The 24,751-nt window shown below is 35.8% G+C and overlaps 1 protein-coding gene across 1 annotated transcript; it reads right to left on the bottom strand.

Moving 5' to 3' along the window:
- Nucleotides 1-23,052: 23,052 nt before the first annotated feature.
- On the bottom strand, nt 23,053-24,492 carry LOC149197196 (membrane protein PM19L-like). The gene is made up of 4 exons (XM_089403878.1): nt 24,199-24,492; nt 23,895-24,114; nt 23,733-23,778; nt 23,053-23,615 (listed from the first exon to the last, which is right to left on the bottom strand). The coding sequence occupies exons 1-4, from the start codon at nt 24,323-24,325 to the stop codon at nt 23,439-23,441; spliced, it is 570 nt and encodes a 189-aa protein (XP_089260004.1). The 5' UTR covers nt 24,326-24,492; the 3' UTR covers nt 23,053-23,438.
- Nucleotides 24,493-24,751: the final 259 nt, after the last annotated feature.

The following is a 24,751-nucleotide window of genomic DNA, read 5'->3' as shown; positions in this document are numbered from 1 at the left end:
ACCTCCAAACACAAATAAATGATCTTTGAAGGAAAGCACATATCTTGTAGGAGAGTAATCAACCGTGGCAAGAGGAAGTCATGGAAATTTACCAAGAAGTGGATGAAAGCCTAACAGAATTAAAGAGAAGGGCATTGAAGTTACTGCAAAATATTGTTGGCCCTAGTACAGAAGCTTTTCTGAAGGAAGCATGCCATGAAGAAAAGTTGATGGCATAAACACTCCAACATTACAACACATTGTACAATAGGATCGCAGTTTAGATCAAGGGCGTCAAAGCTAAGTGACTCAGGACAAGTCATGGGTGAGTGTTGGGTATATACCAACTTGGTCCAAGTTTTGGGTAAAAGACCCCGCAAAAGAGGAAGTGGATGCGCGGAGTTGGCGAAGATATATTCATCGCGTAGACTTTTAGGGCATTAGGAATGGGATAAATCCCTTATTTTGTAACGTGTAATAGGCATTAGTTTTTTTTTTATGGATCCATGGTATGTAGACCATGGTTTTTGTAAAGATGAAATGTATTTAAGGATGTGTAATACCTTAGCGAAATGCAAGAAAAAGGTAATGAAATATCGTAAGTGCATTGAATCTTTGTATTCGCGTTTGTAGTCTTTAGTTTTGGGAAAGGCTCCACAACTGAGTGTGCGGAGGCCTAGAAGAGTCTACAGTTGATTGTGCAGACAACCTACAGCTGGGTGCATAAGTCAAATATGTATTTGCACTAAAGTCTTATATTAATAAAAATTAAGTTTTGGTGAAGAATTGAATATATTTTTGTGTTTACTCTTTGTTGTTGTTTGTATTGTTATGTATGTTTTCACTGAAGTATGTGAAGAAATTTAAAATATATTGTCATTTGTTAGATTTTATGGGTTTAATGCGATTTCATTAAATTAATCATCTGTGCGAAGTTATTATGCACACAAAGTTATACAATCAATATAGAGTAGAAGTAAACACACAACGCCACTGCATGGATATCCCTTCGGTTGCAGAAGCCTGGTTCTGCAACCTCCCATAATTTCTTTGGGTGAGACTGGGATCTCCTTGTAGGTCGTTGTAAAAAGGGCCAGTATTTGAGGGTTTTTTTGGTGCACAACACACTCTGAACCTAGGTCAAGTCCCCTAAGACCAACAACAAGTAAGGATTTCATGTGTAGAATGTTCTATTGAAAATTTGAATGGAAATAATTCTTTGTCTGTTGGTGGAATCTGCAAATGAGTTTCCTAAAAATAGAGAATCATATTTTCCATTAAGTCTATGTGATGGATCACGTCACTAAGATGTGCATCTGGAATACGTGTATTTAGAGTTGCAATTGATAAAACATTCTTGTTATCAGATCTTTTCTTGGCAAATTCTATTTCCCTTGTAGCAATTATTTCTAGTCGTACCATTTCATCTAATATATTATTTTTCACATGGAAGTTTTCGTGGGCCAATTTGATAATAAAGTATAATGAGTCCATAGTTTTAACACGTGATAGTATAGTATAGACTATACCATGTTTTGTCACACCAATTGGGGCGAATGCAACTTGATCCAATGTCAGTCCTTATATTCGGTGTATTGTTCATGCACAAGATAATTGTATTGGAAATTATTTTCGAATTGTGATTTTTAATGTTATGAGACATTTCTAGTGGTTTTTTAATTCAGAATATTGGCGTCCAACTTGCTAAGATATTTATTTTGTATATCTCTTTGAATTTGTTTATTTTTTGTTTCCTAATCTCCGTGTATAAAAAATTTATCCAAACAATGTCCGGTCTATTGTTATTAGATGAATATAATCTGAAATTTTCTTCAGCGTTGTTAACTAATCCATCATTAGTATTGTAGTTTCCTGCATATAGTTCAAATAACATGTTATTTTTTACTGTAATTGTTGATGGAAATGCAATTGCTTTATCAAAGGAAAAATAGCTCGATCCAGTCATCTCGTAATTGTCAACTGCATTGAGCATTATTTGTTGGCCATTTGTTAGTGAAGTCATTTTTGCATTGTGAGTATGGACATCCTTATTTCAATAGAAAAAGTATGGGAAAAGTGGGTTTAAATGTGGGGGCCTATGGAAACTTTCCTACACAATATCTTCATCTATTTGCACGTGTAATCTCATCCTATTTAGCACATCAATGAACAAAGGGCCTTTTTGACACATTGTTGTATGTAATTGATAACATTTTATTCTGTCTGGCTAAAATATGTATGGAATTATGTTTTTTTTTTTTTACTTTTGGGGTTTCAAAGATAAGAGAGTCACTTATAGGGTTTGCTTGGTAGAGATCGCGAGAGAATATCATGTCAACATTACCAAAATATGAAGTTGGCATGTGTAAGATTTGTTAGAGTTGCTTATCAATCTGATATAGCATTGTTGCACCAAAAAGTGATGCCTCTTCTATGAGAAATACACACAGTTGTTGGAAGTGCTTTGATAATGTGCATATTTTTTCATTGTTTAGTGAAGGGAAATTTTCTTTGTTAAAGGGAAAATAGAATGCATAATGCAATGTGACACCACTGACATTAAATGTGACGTTTGTCATCTATGCAATGAATATTCCTTTTAGTTCTAATGGGTTATAAGACAATGCCTCATTATGTATGTTTACTAAGGACTGGAAAATTGCCTTAGCTATGTGTGTCTTTCCTCTTCCTATGCCTCCTATTAATAACAAATAGATTAGTTCATTTGTTCTATACATTTTTCTTATGACGACATCAGTGACTATTCTTGATTGTTCTATGTTTAACTGTTGCATTAGTTATAGTACTCTATATCTTCAAGTATATGTGGTTGCTTCAAAATTTCGTACGACCTTGTAGATCATAGAGAAAAGTTCTTTGTATGTTGGAAATGTTCTAAATTAATTTGGAAGTCATAGTTTTTGTATTTGTCATCTATGGATTTATCAAATGTTGTATTATTTGTTTCATTTGATTTCAGATTGTCTATGTTGAATTTTTTTTTAGTTTATGTTTCTATTGGATGCATTACATCATCTAATTCAGCCAATATAGTTTTTGTAACAAATATGAACTTTCGTTCATTTTCCTTCACTGTTTTTTCGAATGCGACATATGCAGATTGCCAAGTTGGGCGATTTTGCTTGATTGTAATTTCACTTACTCGATATGGATAGTATAACATTAGTTATTCTCTACAATAATTTTCAATGTCCTTGTATTTTTTATATCTCACGCATCAAATGAAATATGGCCTATTTGATTTTTTGTGTTTTTGTCCTTTTTTTGTATAACTAGATGCAAATTCTAGTAAACATATAACATCAATAGCTACAGGTCATAGAACATAATAGTTGATGATTGATGGGAATATTGTTTCTTCTAATTCATCTACTTCCTTTTGCAAGTCTTTTTTTTTTTTTTTAAGAACAAATGCATGTTCTTCCACAGGAGATGTGTTGATGAAAATACACTTTTGTGAACTAGATTTTAGTGGAAGCGATAACACAATATGCACTTCTTGATGTGCATACATTTGTTGCAAGTTGACTAAAGCTTTCCCTAGAGAACTGATAATATTCATGATGTTATATTTTGTTTTGAGATGGTCTTCTTGTATGTTCATAAATGTTCTTGTAAGTGTTTAATATTATTTTGTCATGTAGGAACTACAATACATTACATCTGCATATGAATCAGGTACAAATTGTGAGTCAATGTTTGCAATCCAAATTCCTAGAATGTGTTGTAAGAAGTTATTTGTCCAAGTGTCAGCTGGTTTTCTTTGCAATAATAGAGTTGTTCGATTTATCGTACATTGGATAACATGTATGTATTCATCATGTGCTAGCCCAAGGCTATCCAAGAAGCTATCAAACGTATCATTTTAGTCATATCTCATATTTTTTATTGTCTCAAATATTACCTTCGCACGTGCTTTTGTTTTATTGCTATCAAATTCAAGAGGCTCAAGTATTTTTGTTTCCTTCATTGGTGATATTAGGAAATTAAATTTACAATTGGAATTTATATGGTTTCTACAATTTTTTGTGTGAGAATGGTGTTGTAGGGCTCTAAGCTCCTTTGCATGGAGTGATGGATCAGTTGACAAGTATTTATCAACAATTTTTTTTATGTAAATGCTTGCGTCTTTACCATAGTTTGTTATAGACTTTATCCATGATATGCCATGTTCATGTTCACTCCCCTGATTTTGGAATTCTATTACGTAGAAGTAGTCATTGATCTCCCCATAGTACTTGTGATCATGAGATATCAATTGATGTAATGCATCTCTCCTAGACCTATAGTAGTGTACACAAGTAACACAGTCATTTCTTATTAATGAGTAGGGCTCATTTTCGTCTACTTCATGTGTGCTTGGTCTTCTAGCATTTTATTTTATGTACCTCAAGGCACACATTAAGGGATCCCAAAGATGAAATGTGCTAGTAAAGGACACAAAGAAAGTGGGTTGGCCTAGCTATCAAATCATTGCATAGAGTTTGTTGCGTTGTTGCTAGTGGTAGTTCGGTGAAGTGCGAGTTGTTTTTAAGTTCATGTACCCAATTTCGGACTTCAAAATGTGATCAAAATTTGGTTTTGAATTTAAATATTTCACTACTTGTTTTCTTCCTTTAATTGGCCATTTATAATTTTAACCCACATTGTATTCAATACCTAATTTATGATAATGAAAATTTATTTATAGAATAGGTTAGTTGTATGATAAGAAAAATCGTGATTTTTATGAAGGACTTCCCACTGATAGATCTTTTGATATGTAAAGTTTTCTCACATATCACTTCGGCGTTTGTTGCTATAGAATATTGATGGAAAACTCATCTCTTCTCATTACTTATATTTGAAAATCCCTAATGACATGTATCCTGCAAGAGGTGCAATATTAATTTGTTTATTGACAAGGTCATGGAAAGTATGTGGATCAATGAATCCGTGAACCAATGTTTTTATGGTTGATTCATTAATTTCTTGATTATGGTTTTCTCTATCTTCAGCCTCAGTTTAACTTTCATATGTTTCTTGGTTTTCTAGGAATGATTCCTTCCAATTGTCATATATGGTAGTGTTTTCTAGCTTGTAAAGAATTCTTTTGCACAGTTTTTTTAATGCTTTCATGACTTTGTGAACTCGAACTTGAGCATATTCATAAGAACTTCTGAATCTTAAACTATTTTTGACAACATTACCATTGTGTCAGTGTCCTTTATATTTCGAGGAAATGAATATTGAATTTTAGAAATGTTAGTGGGGACATTAATGACTCCTCCAGTAAAGCCTACTTGCATTTTTTATGTAGATGGCCCATTTCATTTATTTGCAAGAAGGGCAATGTTAATGCAACTAGCCTTTCCTCTAGTTTAGTGAGTTGTGTGAGTGTCCTAGTGGTGTTGTTTCTTCTTATTTTTCTAGGAACAACATATTAGGAAGTGTGTTATCTTCAAATGCTTTTTTGCAATGTTTACAAATGTAGGCATTTGTACTACTAGGTCTGGTATTCTCAATAGAAATATTTTAAGGTTTCGTAATCTTGTTTTCTCGTGTTTTTTGATTTAATTGTTTCACCAAGGAAACATCTCTTTTAAAAAAAGTCCTTTCAAATGATGAATAATAAAAAATAGCTTGTGTTGTTTGATTTACTTGTTTCACCAAGGAAACATCTCTTTTGAAAAATGTTTTTTCACATGATGAATAATCAAAAATAGCTTGTGTTGTTTGATTTACTTGTTTCACCAAGGAAACATCTCTTTTGAAAAATGTTCTTTCACATTATGAATAAGGAAAAATAGGTGTGTCACTTATATGTGTTCGATATTTATGTTCAAACTTTGGTAGTTCTACTGATTTCTTCATTGATCTTGGGTGAATTAGTGGATCCGATTTTATGGATCTCTTTGTCAGTCTTGAGAGACCCTTTGATGTCACTATTGATGCGTTGTGGTCCAAATTTTCTATGACTACTTATTGTTTCATTGTTGTTCTATTGTATGTAAGTTTTATTTTCTGTGTTTTCAATTTTTTTCTGAATAACACCTTTAAGCCCATGCAGAGATAATCTTTTTTCTATATACTAGAGCCATAAGAAGTTACAATTTATCTTTGTGATCTGTTTCTAATATGTTTTTTCAAGTTTCCAAGTGACTAAAATCTCAAAGTGTCACCAACATGTTCTATATCTTCTAGAACTACTTCTTGTTTCATTGCCATTATGTTATATGCAAGCCTTATTTCTATCTTTTCAACTTTTTCTAAATAATTTCCTTAAGCACATGCAAAGATAAACTTCTCTTATGTTTGTTTAAGTCACAAGATGGTTTGAATTGGCTTTCGACAAGTTGACATTTTACTTGAGGTTGTGTTTCAGTATTGTTTTTTGAAGAATGTGATGAATGAAACATCACAATGTCCTCAATATTGGTGTTGATTGGTGCATGAGATGTTTCAGATTCAACATGACATAGTTTTCCTTGACTTTTCTCATTTTTATTTCGAAGATGACATGTTTTTATGTTATCTCGTTTCGTGGATAAGTTCATTTGTTCATATGAGGTGTTTCTCTTTTGCTAGAAGGTACAATCCATGATAGAGTATCCTCTACAAAGAAAAGGTTCAATGTGGCCATTTAGAGGATCCTCGTCATGAAATAATAGTGTCGCAATCATTAAAGTGTTGCAACACTTGAATTAAAGTGTAAATAAATTTTCATGTTCGTTTTGGACCAAGCCCTAATTGGAATTTTCAACCAATTTGATAGCCAATGGATACAAAAAATATCTCCTCATAGGTGTATAGATTCTAGTGGTATATCAGTTGACATTTTGTCCAACTAAATTCACAGCTACTAATGTTGCACAATTATTTTGATAACTCGTCATGGAGTTCATGTTCGTAAGAGAAAATTGCTTCTCTATCTTTTTTTTCTAGGAATTTTCTAAAATACTCTATTATTCTTTTCCTTAACTCTATTTATCTGTATCTAAAATGTATTAAAATTTCTAAACTATCAAACGAAAAATGTCCAATCAGATATAATAAATTGTTCAAGTGAAACAAGTTATGTTTTTCCAAGACTAATGCCAATTTACCTTTTTAAGATGAAGCACACATGATGACGCCTAATAGTTCAATGCAAATATATTCTTAGTAATTAAATGCAATTATAAATCATAGTATAATAACAAGTTGAACAAAGAAATTTGATGTAGAACAAGAAGTAATTGTTGTGTACCTGCAAAATTTCGAGTGCAAATGTTTATTGAACTGTTCGGATTGCAAGTGGAAATGTCTACTCATCTATTGAAATTGAAAATGTGAGTGTCCAATGAATTGGTTCGATAAAAGACATTTGAGAAAAGAGATATTGATCATTAGTACATAAATTAATGATTAGTACATAGACATAGTGTCCTAGATAAATGTAGTTCAAAAATAAATGATTAATGTAGAAAAGCTTAGTAGATATTGTATCTGATTGAAAAATGTTTAATACAGTAAATATCAGATAAAATAACCTAGTGACATATGCCCCAAATTAGTTTCATGCAATAAGTTAAACAATGTTAAAAGGAAATTTTGATAAGCTGCAGATAGGAGGAAATGAACGAAGTAACTGCGAACTGACAAGAGAAAATGTGGAGGCTAAGGCATACCCTTGGACAGTCAATACCCAAGGTGTGGGCTTGAGAGAAGGGTTTCAAATTTTGTTAAGATCCTATGATCATATATTATGATTCACACCTTGGAACATCCATGGATATTTATTTGGTAGGGATCAATGCATCTTTAGGGTATCCAAACTGGATACATTTCAGACTAACTCCCATGTTAATTTTTCAAAGAGAGGAGGGAAAAAAGGATTGTGAGGAAATAAACTTTAGCACGATTTCAAAGACTTGAATTTGAATATTTCAGATAGACATGTTCATTTCTACAAAACTGCTAATTAGCTAGAGCTCTTGTTGTGCGAGAATTTTATTTTGTTCATGTATGGCAACTTGGAAATCAATTGCCTTTTTTGTAATATTGGAAGCTTATTACGTTGTATTACCACAGTTACATTCTTTTTGTGGTCTGGTCTTTCCAAAAATCATGTCAAACATGGATGAGTCTGGGTACAGATTTTGGGCAGATTTGGTGGTATAAATATGCCTTGGACCTCGCAGCTAAATATAAAAGAATAGCATATTGTGTGGCACAAACTCTGACCTTTGCATATGCTTCTCAAGTCATGAAGAAAAACAAATGAAAATCTTATCTAACTATTAAACTAATTTTGTTTCTTCAAGGGCCATAAATTGACATTAAGATATTAGACTTGCTTTATTGTGTATGGACATATCTTTGGCATTCATTTAATAAATTCACAAGTAAAAATATTGTCGAAAGTTTCATGTTAGAACTTTTCCCTTGGGTTTTGCACAATTTTTTAACAAAAAACTCTGATTATTCTTGGATAGAAAAAGTGAAAAACTTGGATAATAGTATGTTGTTATTGAAGAAGGTGGAAAAAAATTACACCGAGGCTGTCTTTTAAAAAAAGGATCACTCGGATTAGTAAAACTTGAAATAGCACAAGTGCTAAGCAAAAAGGTAATACAATTGCATCCTAATAAGACAATGTTGCGTGGAAGACTTATAGTGGTGGTAGGTGATCAGAACATGAGTTTTGGAAAATTAGTCAGGATTGAAATGGATATTGTACAACACAATCAAATAGTATCAATCCACACATATAGTAGGCCATCATTGCATCTATGGAAAATATTTTTGAGAGGACTCATAAGAAAACATGATGAAATGATTGAATAAAATGAACTTGATAAAATGTGTTGGTTCTTTGTCTAGTGGTGGTCTTGCACCATCCTCCAATACTTTCATGGTGATTAATTGTTGGTGTTTCTATGCCATCAAAATCACCCAACACTTGCACTTGGCCTCATCCACACCCGCTTGGGGAGTAGGGACACACCTGTGGGCCCCTACTTCATATTCTTTAGGGCCAAGAAATAAGCTTCTTACGCACAAGTTTCAAATTTATGGAAAAAGATAGTTACAAATTCTTCCCAAGTGATCATGTATGGAAAACCACCAACCTCATCCTCTTCCATAACAAAAAAAGAAACCTATGACTAAAATATGACCTAAAAATAAGGGAACTTACACGTAAAAAGCAGAAGATTTTTCTGGACTGAAATTGGACAACTGCATTTCTAATCAGAAATCCAAAAAAAGTATTAGTCAAGGTAACAATACTAAAAAATTGTGTAACAGACTCATAGAGTCTCTCATAGGCTACTTGTAGAACATATTTTTCAAAAAACTCCTTAAACCATGATACAGGTGTGTTGAAATAGATTCTTATCCCTTAGGAAAGATATCAACGGAATAAGATAAGATGGTCCTAGATAAGATAAGATAATTTTATTAATGTCCAATAAATAACCGAAAAGGTAGACCATTGGGACTAAATAAGATACATCCAGTATGAATTATAACTTGGGAAATCCATAGAAATTCCTCCATAGCATTTAAAAGCAAGAGAAAGAAAGCATAAATACTACAGGAAGACAAGTTTCCATGCAAGCAGACTACTAGGTCTAACTATAACCAAAAGATATATACATATAGAAGTGGTATATACTATGGATGTATTTATACCATGGTAGAGTCCAAGACTTGAAATCCAACAATCTTGGTGGTGAGATTGTGAGAGAGATGGAGGTAGAGGTAATATTTAGCTCTCCTGATCCTCATGACTGACAGTTGGGGCATCAAGGAACCGACTGACTATTGAAGTGATCAGGCACCATGAGTGGATCCAGTTGTATGACCCTAGAGGGAGGGGTTCATGTAGGAGATAGGGGACCCCACTCTCTTACCATCCATAAGTTGAGATATTGTTTTGGCAAAGATAAGAATGGAAATTTAGAGAAGACAATTTAATACTATATCAAGAAAAGATGAGAAAGGGTATTTCAGTAGTCACTAGTAAGAGTAGATAAAGCTTATCAAAGCCATGGAAAATCACACTAAACATTTATTACTGGAAGCATCTTCTGAGATGGAATTAGTTCTTTTCTCCTTAGGTACTTGTATGACAACAGATAGAGAAATCAGTTAGGAACTTGTCAATATTGTTCACTTCAAAGAATAGATCTCTCTAAAAGGATTTCAGTTTCTGCTTTTAGACTCCTTTTAGCTTTAGATTGGGGAAAAAGATGAAAAGGGAAAGTTCTAATAAATTCTTTTCCATATTAATATGTATAGGTCCTAATCTAACTACGAACCCTGTAGAAAATTCGTGATATCTTAACTCGATAATGCAATATAAATCAAAGCAGAATACTATAACCTACTTCTACTATCAATTTGTGGAAGCTAAAATATCGAGTTGAACAATATAACGAGAAGAAGAAGAATCAATGGCACAATACACATGAAAATACTTTGGGGAAAGTCTCAGATAAAATACCCACACTATTGTATTATCATACATGGTGGAAATACATAGGAATTATACAATGCCTTAGCTCTCATAGCTAGCCAACTCTGAGTACAATCCTCACAGATACTCACAGGAAATCTTGGCTTATCTCCAGCCTTCCTCTCTACCCTCCAAGCTCCTATTTCCTTGCGTTGTTCCTTCTGTATGATTAGCCTATTACCAAGTGGAAAGCAAATCTTCAAAACTGCACAATCCTCAAGGATGAATCCTTGACTACATGCATGAGTTTTCTCCATGAGAAAACACATGCAACTGATACTACACTGTCCTTGAACATTGATTTCAACTAGGTCTTTCTCATAATAGACATGCATGAGTTTCTGATGAGGGAATCTTCAATTAACTGGAGTAGCACTAGTTGAGTGCATTAATGCGTCAACTGAATGTTAACTCACTATTAGTTCCTCAAACAGTTTGGAACTAATTTAACTAGACTTAACTTAGTAAACTGAGTTAAATAATTACAACTCAAATATAACTCAATCTTATCTCCTTAATTTAAGGGATATCTCTTGCATGACTTCAGAACGACTTCTTACTTGAATTTCTCCAACTAATTATTTTAAAATAAATTAATTAATTATTTCCAAGTAGCTCTTAAGACTAAATTTAATTTTAATTCACAATTTAATTCAAGGACAAATTAAATTGGAATATTATTGTTGCCATATTTCAACACTCCCTCTCAACAAGAAATGGATTACCTTCCACCCCGATCCTGTCTCTATGGAACTCGAATTTACACTTTGACAATGCCTTTGTCAAAATGGCAACATCTTTCTCCTCTGTCGAAATATACTGCAACAACATGATCCTCCTCGCCACAAAGTCTCTGAGATGATGATACCAGATGTCGATGTGCTTGGAGCTATCATGAAATATCGGATTCTCAGAGAGTTTGATACAACTCTGATTATCACAATAGATCATAGTTGGATCCATCCTCTGATCAAACAAACCAACTAGTATTTTCTGCATCCAGATGGCCTCACATGTTGCCTGACTTGTAGCCATGTATTCTACCTCTACCAAGATGAGTGCAACCAACCTCTATTTCCTGTTGTACCAAGAAACTACCGCTGACCCAAGGTTGAAAATCTCTCCTCATGTGCTCTTCCGATCTGATGGACTCCCTACTCAATCTGCATTAGTGAAGCCCTGTAGCTTCACTCCCTCTATCTGTCTGTACCATAATCCATACTGAGATGTGCCTCTAAGGTATCTCAATACATGATTTGCCACTTTCCAAAACATCTTGGTAGGCTTAACCATCGCTTGACTCAGCTAGTTCACCGCATAGCACAAATTTGGTCATGTGTTCACTAAGTACATCAGTGAATCTACAAGATGCCTGTACACAGTAGCCTCTACCACTTCTCTTGAAGTAGCAACCTCTTTCCTCCAGTTACCTGCTAGAGGAGTCTCCATGGGCTTGCACTTCTCCATGTGCAATCTCCTGAGTATCTTGTTGGCATACTTGCCCTGAGACACAAACAACTCCCCATCCTTCTGCCACACTTCCATGCTAAGGAAGTAATGCATGAGACCCATGTCTTTCATCTCAAATTCTATTGCAAGGTCCTCCTTGTAAGACACAATCAACTGATCATCACCAGTCAATATGAGATCATCAACATAAATTACAATGATCAACAAGTTACCTTTCACCACGATGTGGTACATGTTCGCATCCACTTCACTCTTTGTGAAGTCTAACCTAATGAAGTAGTTGTATATCCTGGTGTACCAAGCACGAGGTGCTTTCTTTAGCCTGTACAATGCTCTCTTGAGTCGGCACACATGTGACTCACGATCGAAAGTCTAAAAACCTTCCGACTACTCAATGTACACCTCTTCCTCAATCTGGCATTGAGGAATGCAGTCTTCACATCCATCTGATGGATCTTCCAACCCATCTGTGCTGATAGTGCCAACATAGATTTGATAGATGAGTACCTTGTGACAGGAGAAAAAGTCGCATCATAGTCAATCCCCTCAACCTATGAAAAGCCACGGGCAACAAATATTGCCTTATGCTTCTCCACACTACCATCAGCAGCTTGCTTTACCTTTTAAAGCCAATGGGAACTCAGAAATAACTTTTTCTCTGCTCTGAGAACCACGTCCCAAACACTTTTGTAAACTATGGATTCATACTCCTCCACCATAGCATCAACCCAAATCGGTTGTTGCACTGCTTCCTCAAAGGAATATGGCTTGGTCTTAACACATTCGCAGCAAGGGCCATGAATCCAGTGTACCTCTCAAGTGACCTCCTCTATCTGCGCTAAGAAGATAATGCTCCCACGTTCTCTCTCACATCCTTCAATAATTTGTCAGCTTCTCTTGTGCGCTTCCATCCATCTCTGGAAGACTCTCCTTGAGTGGATGTCTCCACTCCTGGAACCTCTGCATGTGGCTTCTCTGCATTAGTCTAAGGCTCCTTCTCCTTAGGAACTAGCAGTTCCTCCATAGCCTGTAGTTGGAGCACCCTCTCAAGGGAAACTCGCATGGCCTTCTATTCATCAAACTTGAGATCTCTGTGAACCACTGTCCTCTGACTGGTAGACAAGTATGCCAAATAGTTGTGAGGTGTATTAGTGTACCCCACAAATATCCCCAACTCTGTTGTCGGCTCAAGCTCCTTCCGTGCATCCTTTGTCACATGGAAATATACCGATGAGCCAAAGATCCTGAAGTGACCCACATCTGGTCTCTTACTAAAGAAAGCTTCCTCTGGTGTCTTCATCCCAGGTATGCGGGCTTATATTCTGCAAATAGACCACTGTGTTGCATGCCTCAGCCCACAAGTGAAGTGGTAGGCTTTGGTCATGCTGCATTTCCCGTGTTGCCCCTACAATAATTCTGTTCTTCCTCTCGGCCACCCCATTCTGTTGTGGGTTATGAGGTGTCGTCAACTCTCATTTAATTCCTTCCACTGCACAGAATTCCTTAAACTCTTGAGAGAAATATTCTCCACCGTTGACACTTCTCAAGGCCTTGATCTTCTTCCCTGACTCTTTCTCAACCAAAGCTTTGAACTCATAAAACTTTGTGAAAGTTTGGTCCTTCTTCTGCATGAAATAAATCTAGCATTTATGAGAATAGTCATCAATGAAAATCACTTAATACCTTTGCTTCATTGTGGATGCCGTCGAGAATGGTCCACACAAATCAGTATGAACTTGCTCTAAGATAGCCTTTGCTCGATTGTCTCGATCATGAAAGGAAGGCTTGGTGTACTTTCCCAAGGTACAACCTTTGTATGTGTCAACTTGCTCAAGTTTACCTTTGGGAAGTCCTGTAGATATCTATTGCATTATCTTCAAAGCGCCATGATGCAAATGGCCCAACCGCCTATGCCACAACTCGCCAATGTCTTTGCTTTGCACCAATTATGCTTTCGTACTAAATGTTGCATAATCATCTACCTCTAGTTTATAGAGATTCTTCACCCGAATCCCTATCCTCTTGGTCTGACCCGTGGCTATGTGTCTTAGGAATGCCTTTCCTTTACTCAAGACAACAGTGTAGCCTTTTTCCTCCAACATCGCGACCGATACCAAGTTCTTCTTCAGTCTAGGCACATACATCACATTTATCAAGGTGAGAGGAGCTCCATGCTCCCTCTGAAAAGCAAAAATTCCCACTCCTAAAACATTATACCTTCCATCGTCACCCATATTTATGCGCATCTTAAGGTCTTTCTCCTCCAAGGAATTGAATAATTTTTTATCACCGGCCATGTGGAATGAGTCTCCACTGTCAAGACACCAGACACAACCCATCATCGATGACACCATGCATGCGATGAGGGTAAATTCCATTTTGAACTGAGAGACTAATGCCTCACCTTCCGATCCTTCTGAGGATCCCTTCTTGGACTTGTTCGATGAGAAATTAGTTGCATAATGTTCCATCTTGTGACAATTAAAGCATCTTACTTTAGACATGTCACCCTTCTTCCCTCCATGAGATGAATTCGATTTGAAATGGGAAGCCTTCCCCTTTCCTTTCCTTTCCTTACTTGCTAAGGCCAGATTTTCTTCATCATCATTCTTGGATGAAGAACCATCTCATGTGCTCCTCTTGATTTCCTCCTGCATGAGATCTGACCACAGTTGTTCCCAATTTGGCAGTTTCTCCTTTCCATTCACAGAGTCCCGGTAGCTATTCCAACTCTTTGGAAGGCCAAGGAGAGCGAGGCTCACCATATCATCATCAACAGTATTTATTCCCACACTGGCAAGCTCATCTCTCTAGGTGGTGAGCTTTTCCAGATATGTGGAAATAGTATCACCCTTCTCCATCTTGATGCTTCGAAGCTTATCCTTGAGCACCAATTTCCTTTGGTCGCTACTGTTCTCGTAGAGGTCCTTCAATGTCTTCCACATTGAAAATGGAGTATCCTTCTCATGGATACTCGAGACAATATGGTCTCGAACTCCCTCAAGGATGATCCGTCTCGCCTTTGCCACACACTTCTTCCACTCAGCCAACTCTTGTGCATTAGTTGAAGCTAGCTTTGGGATTTCTTGATTAATGAATTCCTTCAAGCCATTGTCTTCTAATACGGCCTCCATTCTATCTTTCCATTCAATGTAATTCGAGCTACCTTCCAAGGCATACTCAAGTCTCAAGCCATAGAACGCCATTGGCCAACCTTGAAGTATGATATGAATTCGATTTGCACCTGCAACCCCGAACTTCAAACTTCCAATTCTCTTCTTAGTATACTGTTCACAGCTCTGATACCATGTAGAAAGTCTATGATAGGTTAACCTGATAATGCAATATAAATCAAAGAATAATACTATAACCTACTTCTACTATCAATTTTTGGAATCTTAAAGATCGAGCTGAACAATATAACCAGAAGAAGAAGAATCAATGGCACAATACACATGAAAATACTTTGGGGAAAGTCTCAAATAAAAACCCCACACTATTTTATTATCATACATGGTGGAAATACATAGGAATTATACAAAGCCTTAGCTCTCATAGCTAGCCAGCTCTTAGTACAATCCTCACAGATGCTCACAAGAATCTTGGCTTCTCTCCAGCATTCCTCCCTACCCTCCAAGCTCCTATTTCCTTGCGCTGTTCCTTCTGGATGATTAGCCTATTACCAAGTGGAAAACAAACCTTCAAAACTGCACAATCCTCAAGGATGAATCCTTGACTGTATGCATGAGTTTTCTCCATGAGAAAACACATGCAAGTGATAGTACACTCTCCTTGAACACTAAGCTCAACTAGGTCTTTCTCAGAATAGACATGCATGGGTTTCTGATGAGGGATTGTTCAGTTAATTGGAGTAGCACTAGTTGAGTGCATTAATGCATCAACTGACTGTTAACTCACTAGTAGTTCCTCAAATATTTTGGAACTAATTTAAATGGACGTCACTCAGCAAACTGAGTTAAGTAATTACAACTAAAATATAACTCAATCTTATCTCCTTAATTTAAGGGGTAACTCTTGCATGACTTAAAAAAGACTTCTAACTTGAATTTCTCCAACTAATTAATTTAAAATTAATTAATTAATTAATTATTTCCAAGTAGTTGTTAAGACTAAATTCAATTTTAATTCACAATTTAATTCAAGGACAAATTAAACTGGAATATTCTTGTTGCCATATTTCAACAAACCCAACATATTTTCTATTTTGACCTAGCCAATATATTCACAGTTAAAGTTAGGCTCCTGAATGAAACAAATAAAAACAAAATGCATTTACTTAGATAAAAAGGTAACTTAAACCATTTTAAGTAGCAACCAAACCCCTTAAACCCTATAGGCCTAGTAAGAAGCAAGTAGAGAAGTGTTCTAAACTCAAAATTTGATGTCTTTGCCTTTTATGTCCAAATAGAGATGTTGAAAGTGTGGATCATGTCTGTAGATAATATAGGCAACATCCATCAATCAAAAGTTGCTAAGGACAGAAAGAAATCTTTGATGGGTAACTCAAGCATTGATTTCTTAGTTTTCTTTTGTTTTTAACGTCCAACCAAACCTTTGGTTTATCGAGCCATATGAAAAGGAAAGGGAGAGTTAGTCTGCTTCAAGATGCTCAACCATGTGGTCTAGCACTTCTGTTATGAATTTTTCTTGACAAAGAGTATTTTTCATTGTTAAGAATAAAGAGCTAGAACATTTTACAATATTTGGTGCACCGATTTGACAATTTAGCAGTTGAAACAAACGGCATGCCACAACCAAGCCCTCGCCCTTGACAAGATAAGAGGTGAAGGTCCCAACCATGTAGGAAGACATGATACATTGAGCTCCAGTGAGAGAGAGATCTAGACCATACATGACTGTAAAATGTGCCAAGTATGACATTTTTCATTATGTATGATGCAGATATTCTAAGCTAAAGTGAAAACATAGATGCTTAACAAGCAAGGAGTTACATTTGAGGATTAACCTGAAAACATAGATGCTTAACAAGCAAGGAGTTACATTTGAGGATTAACCTTGGCTAGCTGAAAATGAAAAAAAATTTAAAATTTCAAAAGAAAATGAACTTCAAAAAGATAAGAACTAAATCACAAAAAATTGAATAATATTTGATATGTGGATCTCAAGATCGATTGTTTGCATTGGGATTCCATGTTTCTTGTGGTTATTTCACATTGTAAACTTGAGGTGCATCTAAGACATCTCTTTATAATCAATTCCTAAATTGAAGCTACAAGTATACGAAGATGTAAATCATTTCAAGTGTGTAATTCCAAATTATTCTTGTATCTTCGAGTGTGGCTCTTGCAAGGAGGCCAAGACAACATAAGGATATAATTAAAGTCAAGCTATCCCATAAATTCAACATCGCCCTATACTTTGTTTCTTCATAAAGCTTATGAAAGTGATTTTTAAAGTAAACCAGGAAACTTAGAGCATGTTTTCATTGAAATTTTTGGGCACATATATATGAGACTCTCAACTCATGATAAGCCAACAAATATATGTTTTGACAAGCAATAATACAAACAGGTTACAGTCTGATGACATAGGAAAATGCCACTCTATTTCAATGCACAAGCATGAAAAAAAATGTTACAACATCCTTCAGATCTATTAATAAAACACTCATAATTTGTTCATATGTTGCAGTGATCAACCCACTTGTGTATTGATTGCTATTGGATTTAGCTGGTTGAATGCAACATGGGATATATTAATGTTATTGAACAGGGTAATTGATGGTGCAAGAGTAGAGAACGTTTTGGATGTTGTTTCTATCACACATAACAATAATTCTATCACTCAGAACAAGAATTCTATACCAGGTTACATGAATTGTTTCCTTGTATATTTATATGTGAGGGAGTCATTGATTTTCGTTTCTCATTGGGATGATATGGCTTACTTTCAGACCTTACATTTTCAAGTGATAAAATTTCTATGGTTCCTCGTGGTATTCGCATAGGGACTCCTACGTTAACCACTCGTGGGCTTGTTGAGGATGACTTTATTAAGGTTGCATATTTTATCCAAGAGGGGGTGCAGATAGTCATTGAGGTTGTTCCTAGTTGTATTTGCATAGGGACTCTTGACCCGTGGGATTGTTGAGGATGACTTTATTAAGGTTGTGAATTTTGTCCAAGAGGGGGTGCAGATAGCCATTGAGGCTAAGGGATATGTGCAAAGTACAAAATTATAAGAGTTTATAGAATTTATTAAGTCATACAATTTCCAACAACGGAATAGCATTTATGATCTTAAAAAGTAGGTTGAATCATTTTCTAGGCAATCTCCATTGCCTAGTGTTGGCACTAAAAATCCTAGTTAGAGATATGGCGTGCATCTCAAACTTGGGTTTAGAAGGGCATGTGTTAGTGACATATTTGATGCATCATCTAGATCCAATGCATTATTACACATCGATACACCAACACCAACATATGAAAAGTTCATGGATCACCTCTACCCCCAACTAGGCTGCAGAATGCAGCTTGCTTCTCTTAGTGCAGCTACAAATAAGGAAATCTAATGGTAGTCTAATGGGCAAATATATTGGAGCAAATAATCGCACTAATGATAGAGTAAGTGTGAATAAAAAACAACAAACACAAGAAAGAAGAAAACCATGAGAAACTAAACTCAGGATTCATGATTCAGAACTAGATCCAACATACTATGGGATCCATGTGTATGATGGTCACTTGGAGGAATTGAGCTCTTGACTGGTCATTGGCAAATCAAAATCTACCTCACAACAATGAAATATCAGACAATCTAGCTTAACTTATTACATAATCCTAGATGAACCCAAGTCTTGAGGTATCCCTGTGTAACATTGGAAATGGTTAATGTGGATGTAGAATGAAGAATAATAGGTCAACCTAGACAAGTTGTGTGTAAACAGGGACACATAATGATATACCACCTAGCCACTTTATGGATAGTAGTAAAAGAATGTATGGAAAGTAAAGGTTGTTGCAGTATGGAAATCTTAAAAATTTCAACTCAATGTAAGAGCTTACTGCACAGTTAAAAAACCCAATAGCTTGATCATTTTAACTATTATCCAAACTAAAATTTGATCTATATTGGGAAACTGAAACATATCACACTGAACAACAAAAGTGGAACTGATTGTCAAACTAGCTCCTACTTTCCAGTTGACAAAGTAAAATATATCTACTACCACAAACTTAGAAAATTGATTCACTGATTGAAGTTCACACATAAACATTGCATGGATAATTATACTTCAAAACCCTTGCTTTAATAACCAAACCATTGTCATGCCTTACAAATAAGTTGGACTAAATCTTCTAGAGTGCTTAGTGTACATGAGGGCTAGTCACACAGTCACAAAGTAAAGGAAGCCAATAACCTAGAGATCAAGTAGATTACAAAGAAAAAACTATATAGATAATATCTATAAATAAACCCTAATGGTTGGTTCAATCAATTCAATCATCTGTCCAAGGCATGCTACCGAAAGAAATACCATAGGGATTCACAGATTCAAATACAGTCAAGTCCTTTCGGGTTATCAACTTCCTTCAGCAAAAATATAATACATGTAAAACCTTCAGGCAACAATCTGAAGTAAATTTACAAAATGGGCGAGTAGCCTTGTTTCATACAAATAAGTAGAGGTGATTAACAATAGGCACAAAGGAAAAGGTACGCTAAAAATTTCCAAGGAAAACTGTCATATAGACCATATTAACATGCCTCGCTCAACTTGAGTGAACTCAAGTAAGAACAAAATGGGCAGAGTTTGACTTAGAGGGGCAAGAATGGCAAGTTTGGTCAAACTCACCAATACCTAATGAATGTGACTAGGTTTCATCAAGCACATTCCTTGGCCCCTTAAGAATGTTATTTTATTCCTTGCCTAAGCCTTTCCTAATCCCTTCCCCCGGCCTAATCACTTAATTAGAATCAGTAAATGACACAGTAGTAAAAGAAAAGCCTAAGTTCATCCAGGAACAAAAATGTGTTCCCCCTTGTCCTCCGTGATTTGATAAAATTGTATCAAGAAAACAAGAATTCTATCTAGTGAATTGTAAAACCAAGAGTGGGCATGGAAGTGGGCCTTTCATGGTTGGAACTAGACAAACAACCAAGAAAAAAATATGTGTAACTTTGTGGAACCTAGCAATTAACCATAATGTATCCATAATCATACATTGAAAACACTATAAAAAAAGAAACAATTTCTTGTGTACATAAGGAAAATGTGTGTGAGGCAATAAACAGAAACATGCACGCAACACACTAGATCGATAGTCAAGTGCTTTATTGAAAAAATGTTTCGAAAAATGCAAATTTCTTGAGCATAAAAATGCAATCCTATGTCTAACTTGTTAATAGTGCATTCTTCTTACCAACGTGATGATTGTTGACTTTGAGAATTCAAAAACATAGCACATAGCTTCATTCAAATAAAAAGAGAGCGCAGATGATAGAACTTCATTGACATCAAGGATATGCGATATGCACTTTCAGCATTGTACTATACTATATAACCAGAGCAACTTACACCTATCACAACTCTACATGGATGGTATGGGACAGAATGAAATGTGTTCACAAGTAGTCAAATGTGTTAACAAGAATATTAGCAATCAACATGTATATATGATGTGATTTGTGTTTACCTGTGTCAAATCGCCTTAACCAATGTCACATATGTTCATATGCGCTCTATTCTACCCTTTATGTGTTTCAATTAGTTGAACAAATGTCATATGTTTGAAATAGATGTCATATCTTTGAAACCTATATGTGTGTGTTTTTAGTCTTACCGCTTGTATTAGTAATATATGTTGTTACTCCTCTAAAACTAGCTCTCATGATAAAGCCTCCCACTCATATTTTCCTTAACCAACAACCAGAAGCATGTAACCATTCAACTTCAACCTTCAACCTCCAACCATTAGCCAGTCATGCCCAAGCCCACCAAGCCTCAGCTACCATAGGGATAACCAAGAAGAAGCCAGATAAGAACTGAAGCAACTACTGAACCAACTACTCCATATGATGTCTTTCCCTAAGTTACTTATGTTTATGTGATTACAGTAATGGAAGTAATACTATCATTTAGATCTGTGTCTGATGTGCTATGTTGAATTTTCTATAAAATAGGTTGTCGCAGGTAGAAGGCGAACTCAGGCGGAGGCACGAACAAGGTGAGGCCTCACCTCAAAAATATAAAGAGATTGTTATGCAACCATTAAAGCTCTCATATATGTAATGGAATGGAATAAACATGAGCCAGCCTTATTCGCACCTTGAGCCTGTTTTATTCGTTGCTTGCCTCCATGATTTTTCAATCTATATACTATGCGGGTTAAGGGCCTTTTCTTGGTTGTGGGGGGATCGACCATCTAGGATTCCCCATTACCAAATTGGGTTTTTGATTGATGCCATTATCCAATTTGGGATTGAGAGTCTGTTCAAGGGCAAGTTTGTTCTAGGTGGGGTTCCTTTTTGGACATGATTTCTTAGGTTTACTTGTCGGCCCAACCTGAATTAATTAACCTGTGAGTGATAACATTGTATCTCTGGCATAGACAAGTCCATATTCTAAGGTTCCTTGGATGTACCTTATAAGTCTCTTACCAACTTTCCACTGGACTTCTTTAGGTAAACTCATGAATCTGGAGGGGTCATCTTTCCACTGGACTTCTTTAGGTGAACTCATGAATCTGGAGGGGTCATCTTTCCACTGGACTTCTTTAGGTGAACTCATGAATCTGGAGGGGTCATCCCACACTATAGATTGGTAGAGAAGGTAAAAGAGATTGGGTCGATGGGTGCCCCAAGATTCCTATTGTTGTTAGCCACTGCGTATGGAAGCACTCTAGTGGACATAATTTATTGCGGTTTTAAAAAGTCGCTCTACCTTGAGGAGTTTCATTCATGTAAGTCCTCGTGGATTCCCGGAGTCCTAAACGACCTGGATTTCACTGTATCATTCTTGAGTCCTTATTATGTTTCCCTCTATAGAGAAAGGATGGATTCAATCGCCTTTAGCTCGAGCACCTTTATCCTTGCTCTATAGCTTTATTACAGGTAGGTTGGGACAATAAAATTAAAGGTCGAAGAAATGGGCCTATGGCTTGCTTCAACTTAGATATACCTACCCTCAAACTCGACAGAACAACCCTTGACCTCAACTCTAACTATAACACATTTTCCTACAAAATTGCCATGCGAAGGTAATAGTGTAGTAGTCCAAGATCTTACGCCACCGTAGCATCATTCATGAATCCACCACCTATAATGAAATTATGAATCCACCACCTATAGTGCAAATTTTGCTGCACCAACTGCTTTACCTTGCCAACCGTATTAAAGGTTTTAGTTTGGCATAATAACAAACCATACCATTCCATAGCATCTAATAATTTCAAATTAATGCCCACATTAGTTCAGGACTTGAAATATATTCCTAAATATGAAGAATATATATAGTTCAGCTTCTTTTGCCTTTGGAAGAGGGCAAATAAAACGTTGAAATCCAATACAAAAAAATTAAGAGCAAAATAATGAAAATGAAATACTAAAAAGACACTCACATAAATTAATAGTAACTAGTGTAAAAAACATCATTTTGATTACTATAATCCCATGCCACATATCCTTTATGCTCTAGTAATTCATAAATTATTTTTTATTTTAAATGGTTAATTCATTAATCATGAAAGTATGGTAATTGATAAATATTTTGTTATTTTTAAATTATTAATAAATTAATTATAAAATTAAATTTATTTTTATTTAAAAAAAACAATATTTTCAGCTTTTGAGAAAAAGAAATTATATTTTTTATATGGAACTGAAGCGCGGTTTAGAAGTCTATGTAGTCACCCATGCTAGTATTCAGATAACAGATATCATATGTGTAAGCCACATTCCTAAATCACAGTAACGATCCAATCTTATTACAAATTTAAAGCCGTTCAAGAAGGAAATTGGCCCAAACAAAAATGCAACCATCGCAACACATGGTAATCCTGTGAAAAATGTTCATCCTTCGCAAAGATATTTGAAGACTGCAACGGTTCTATTATTAAAGCTGGACTGATTTTAGTTTCGAGAGTAATCTCATACAAGTACATCTATCTCGGGAATGATTTGAATGATAATTTAACCTGATGCCTATTCATGAAGCACTGAGCTGGGGGAGAACAAATTAATTAAGATAAACTTTGAAAGTAAGAAAGATTTTAGTTGAAGAGAAGAAACAACGATTAATATGGCTGCAACTCATACACAAGCTGAATCCAACTCGTTAAACCTGCACAAAATAATTACACAGTTTTCCTCAAGTCCAGACCTAATTTTTGAAGTATCCGATTCTTACAAAATAAAAGGCTACCATCTCTCTTGAGCATTAATTTTCTAGTCACTAACCACAAAGCCATTCATCAAATCCTGATAGATTACAGGAGCACAGCTGTTAAACCGAAGAGGTCACAGTTGTGCTTCCTTTCTGAGGCTCGGCTGTAGTTGTAGTTGTGGCTATGTAGGTGTCCTCGTAACAACAATAATTCCCTCCGAAGAATCCACCATGAATGAGTAAGATGTACCAGAGCTTTGTTCCACACAGAATAATAAGGAATGACTCCAACGTTATCTGTGCACAAATGCAAGGTTACTAAATGTTAACAACAACACAAAACGTTAAAACAGAATTAAAGGAATGAGGAAATTGGTGACCGTATGAATGTAATAGCATAGGAGTATTACATACCAGCTTTGTGTTTCGGCCGCCTATATGGATCTCTTTGCATGCCAACCTGAAGTTTTGTCAATGATATTAATTAGCTCGTCCCCATTTCATAGATGAATCAGATATCATCATAATTTTTACTGACTAATATATATATAGTTTGTAGATATTATATATATATACCCCATGGCGAGTACTGTGAGGGCCCAAGCTGTCATGGAGGATGCAGCACTGGAAGCCAAGCTCTGGGCAGTCCAAACCCGGAGATGATGGAGTCCTGAAAGGCACGAAGCAGCTCCTACAACTGCAGCTATCAAAGAAAAAAGAACCATGAATCCTGTCGCTTCATTCCCCATTGGAAAATACAATGCAGAAAATCCTGCAGCAAGAGCTGTTCCGGGACCTGCAAGTTAACCATAGAATCAATCAGCAAAATATTCCATGGTATAAAGCACACAAACCTATTATGCATAGAAGTAATAAGTACCAGTTGAGTAAGTGTGGTCGAGGGCGTTGTTGAGAGCCCATCCGGCAATAACACCCACAATCACAAACATGCAGAAATTGAGAAGGAGGAGAAACCCTGTCAGGGACTTCACCAGTCCCAACGCCATTATGATTATAACACTATCGCTGCCCTACAAATTATAACTACTCAACAATGTTCGAGATCGAAAAATAGCAACTACCAATCTAGATGCTCAATTAATAAGAAAATTTCATAAACGCTCAAATCTAATTTAGTAAAGCTGAACAACGAGCCAGCACCCTGCAAGTTCAATGCTGGATGAACGAAGAGATCATGTATTTAAGGATGCCTGGAAAGTAAGTGACCCTGCAAAAGAAACGGCGTGTGGGACAGAGACGGCTGTTGATGAACAAAAACAGGGTGCCCCGCAATTCGAAAGCGATAATACGACAGTTTACTTTATCCAACGGTTGATGACTCGTTTTTCAAGGAGTCATTGAGTGGGCATCACTTTCGAAGCTTTGTCCAAAACTTGGTAATCCGTTGGAAGAATTCCCAAACTTTATGTTTC

Source organism: Pinus tabuliformis, chromosome 2_2 (genome assembly GCF_031772625.1).
Source record: "Pinus tabuliformis cultivar Carrire ecotype Pingquan chromosome 2_2, CPIR1, whole genome shotgun sequence".
NCBI lineage: Eukaryota > Viridiplantae > Streptophyta > Pinopsida > Pinales > Pinaceae > Pinus > Pinus tabuliformis.
The sequence above is the reverse complement of the archived record's forward strand: the minus strand, read 5'-3'. Positions and strand labels throughout refer to the sequence as shown.

What these genes read in the sequence shown, in the direction of transcription:
- LOC149197196 (XM_089403878.1), bottom strand. Translation starts at nt 24,325, where the DNA reads ATGGCGTTGGGACTGGTGAAGTCCCTGACAGGGTTTCTCCTCCTTCTC. An exon ending in CGACCACACTTACTCAACTG is followed by an intron (nt 24,115 to 24,198) that starts GTACTTATTACT and finishes GTTAACTTGCAG; the next exon opens with GTCCCGGAACAGCTCTTGCT. An exon ending in CTCACAGTACTCGCCATGGG is followed by an intron (nt 23,779 to 23,894) that starts GTATATATATAT and finishes ACAAAACTTCAG; the next exon opens with GTTGGCATGCAAAGAGATCC.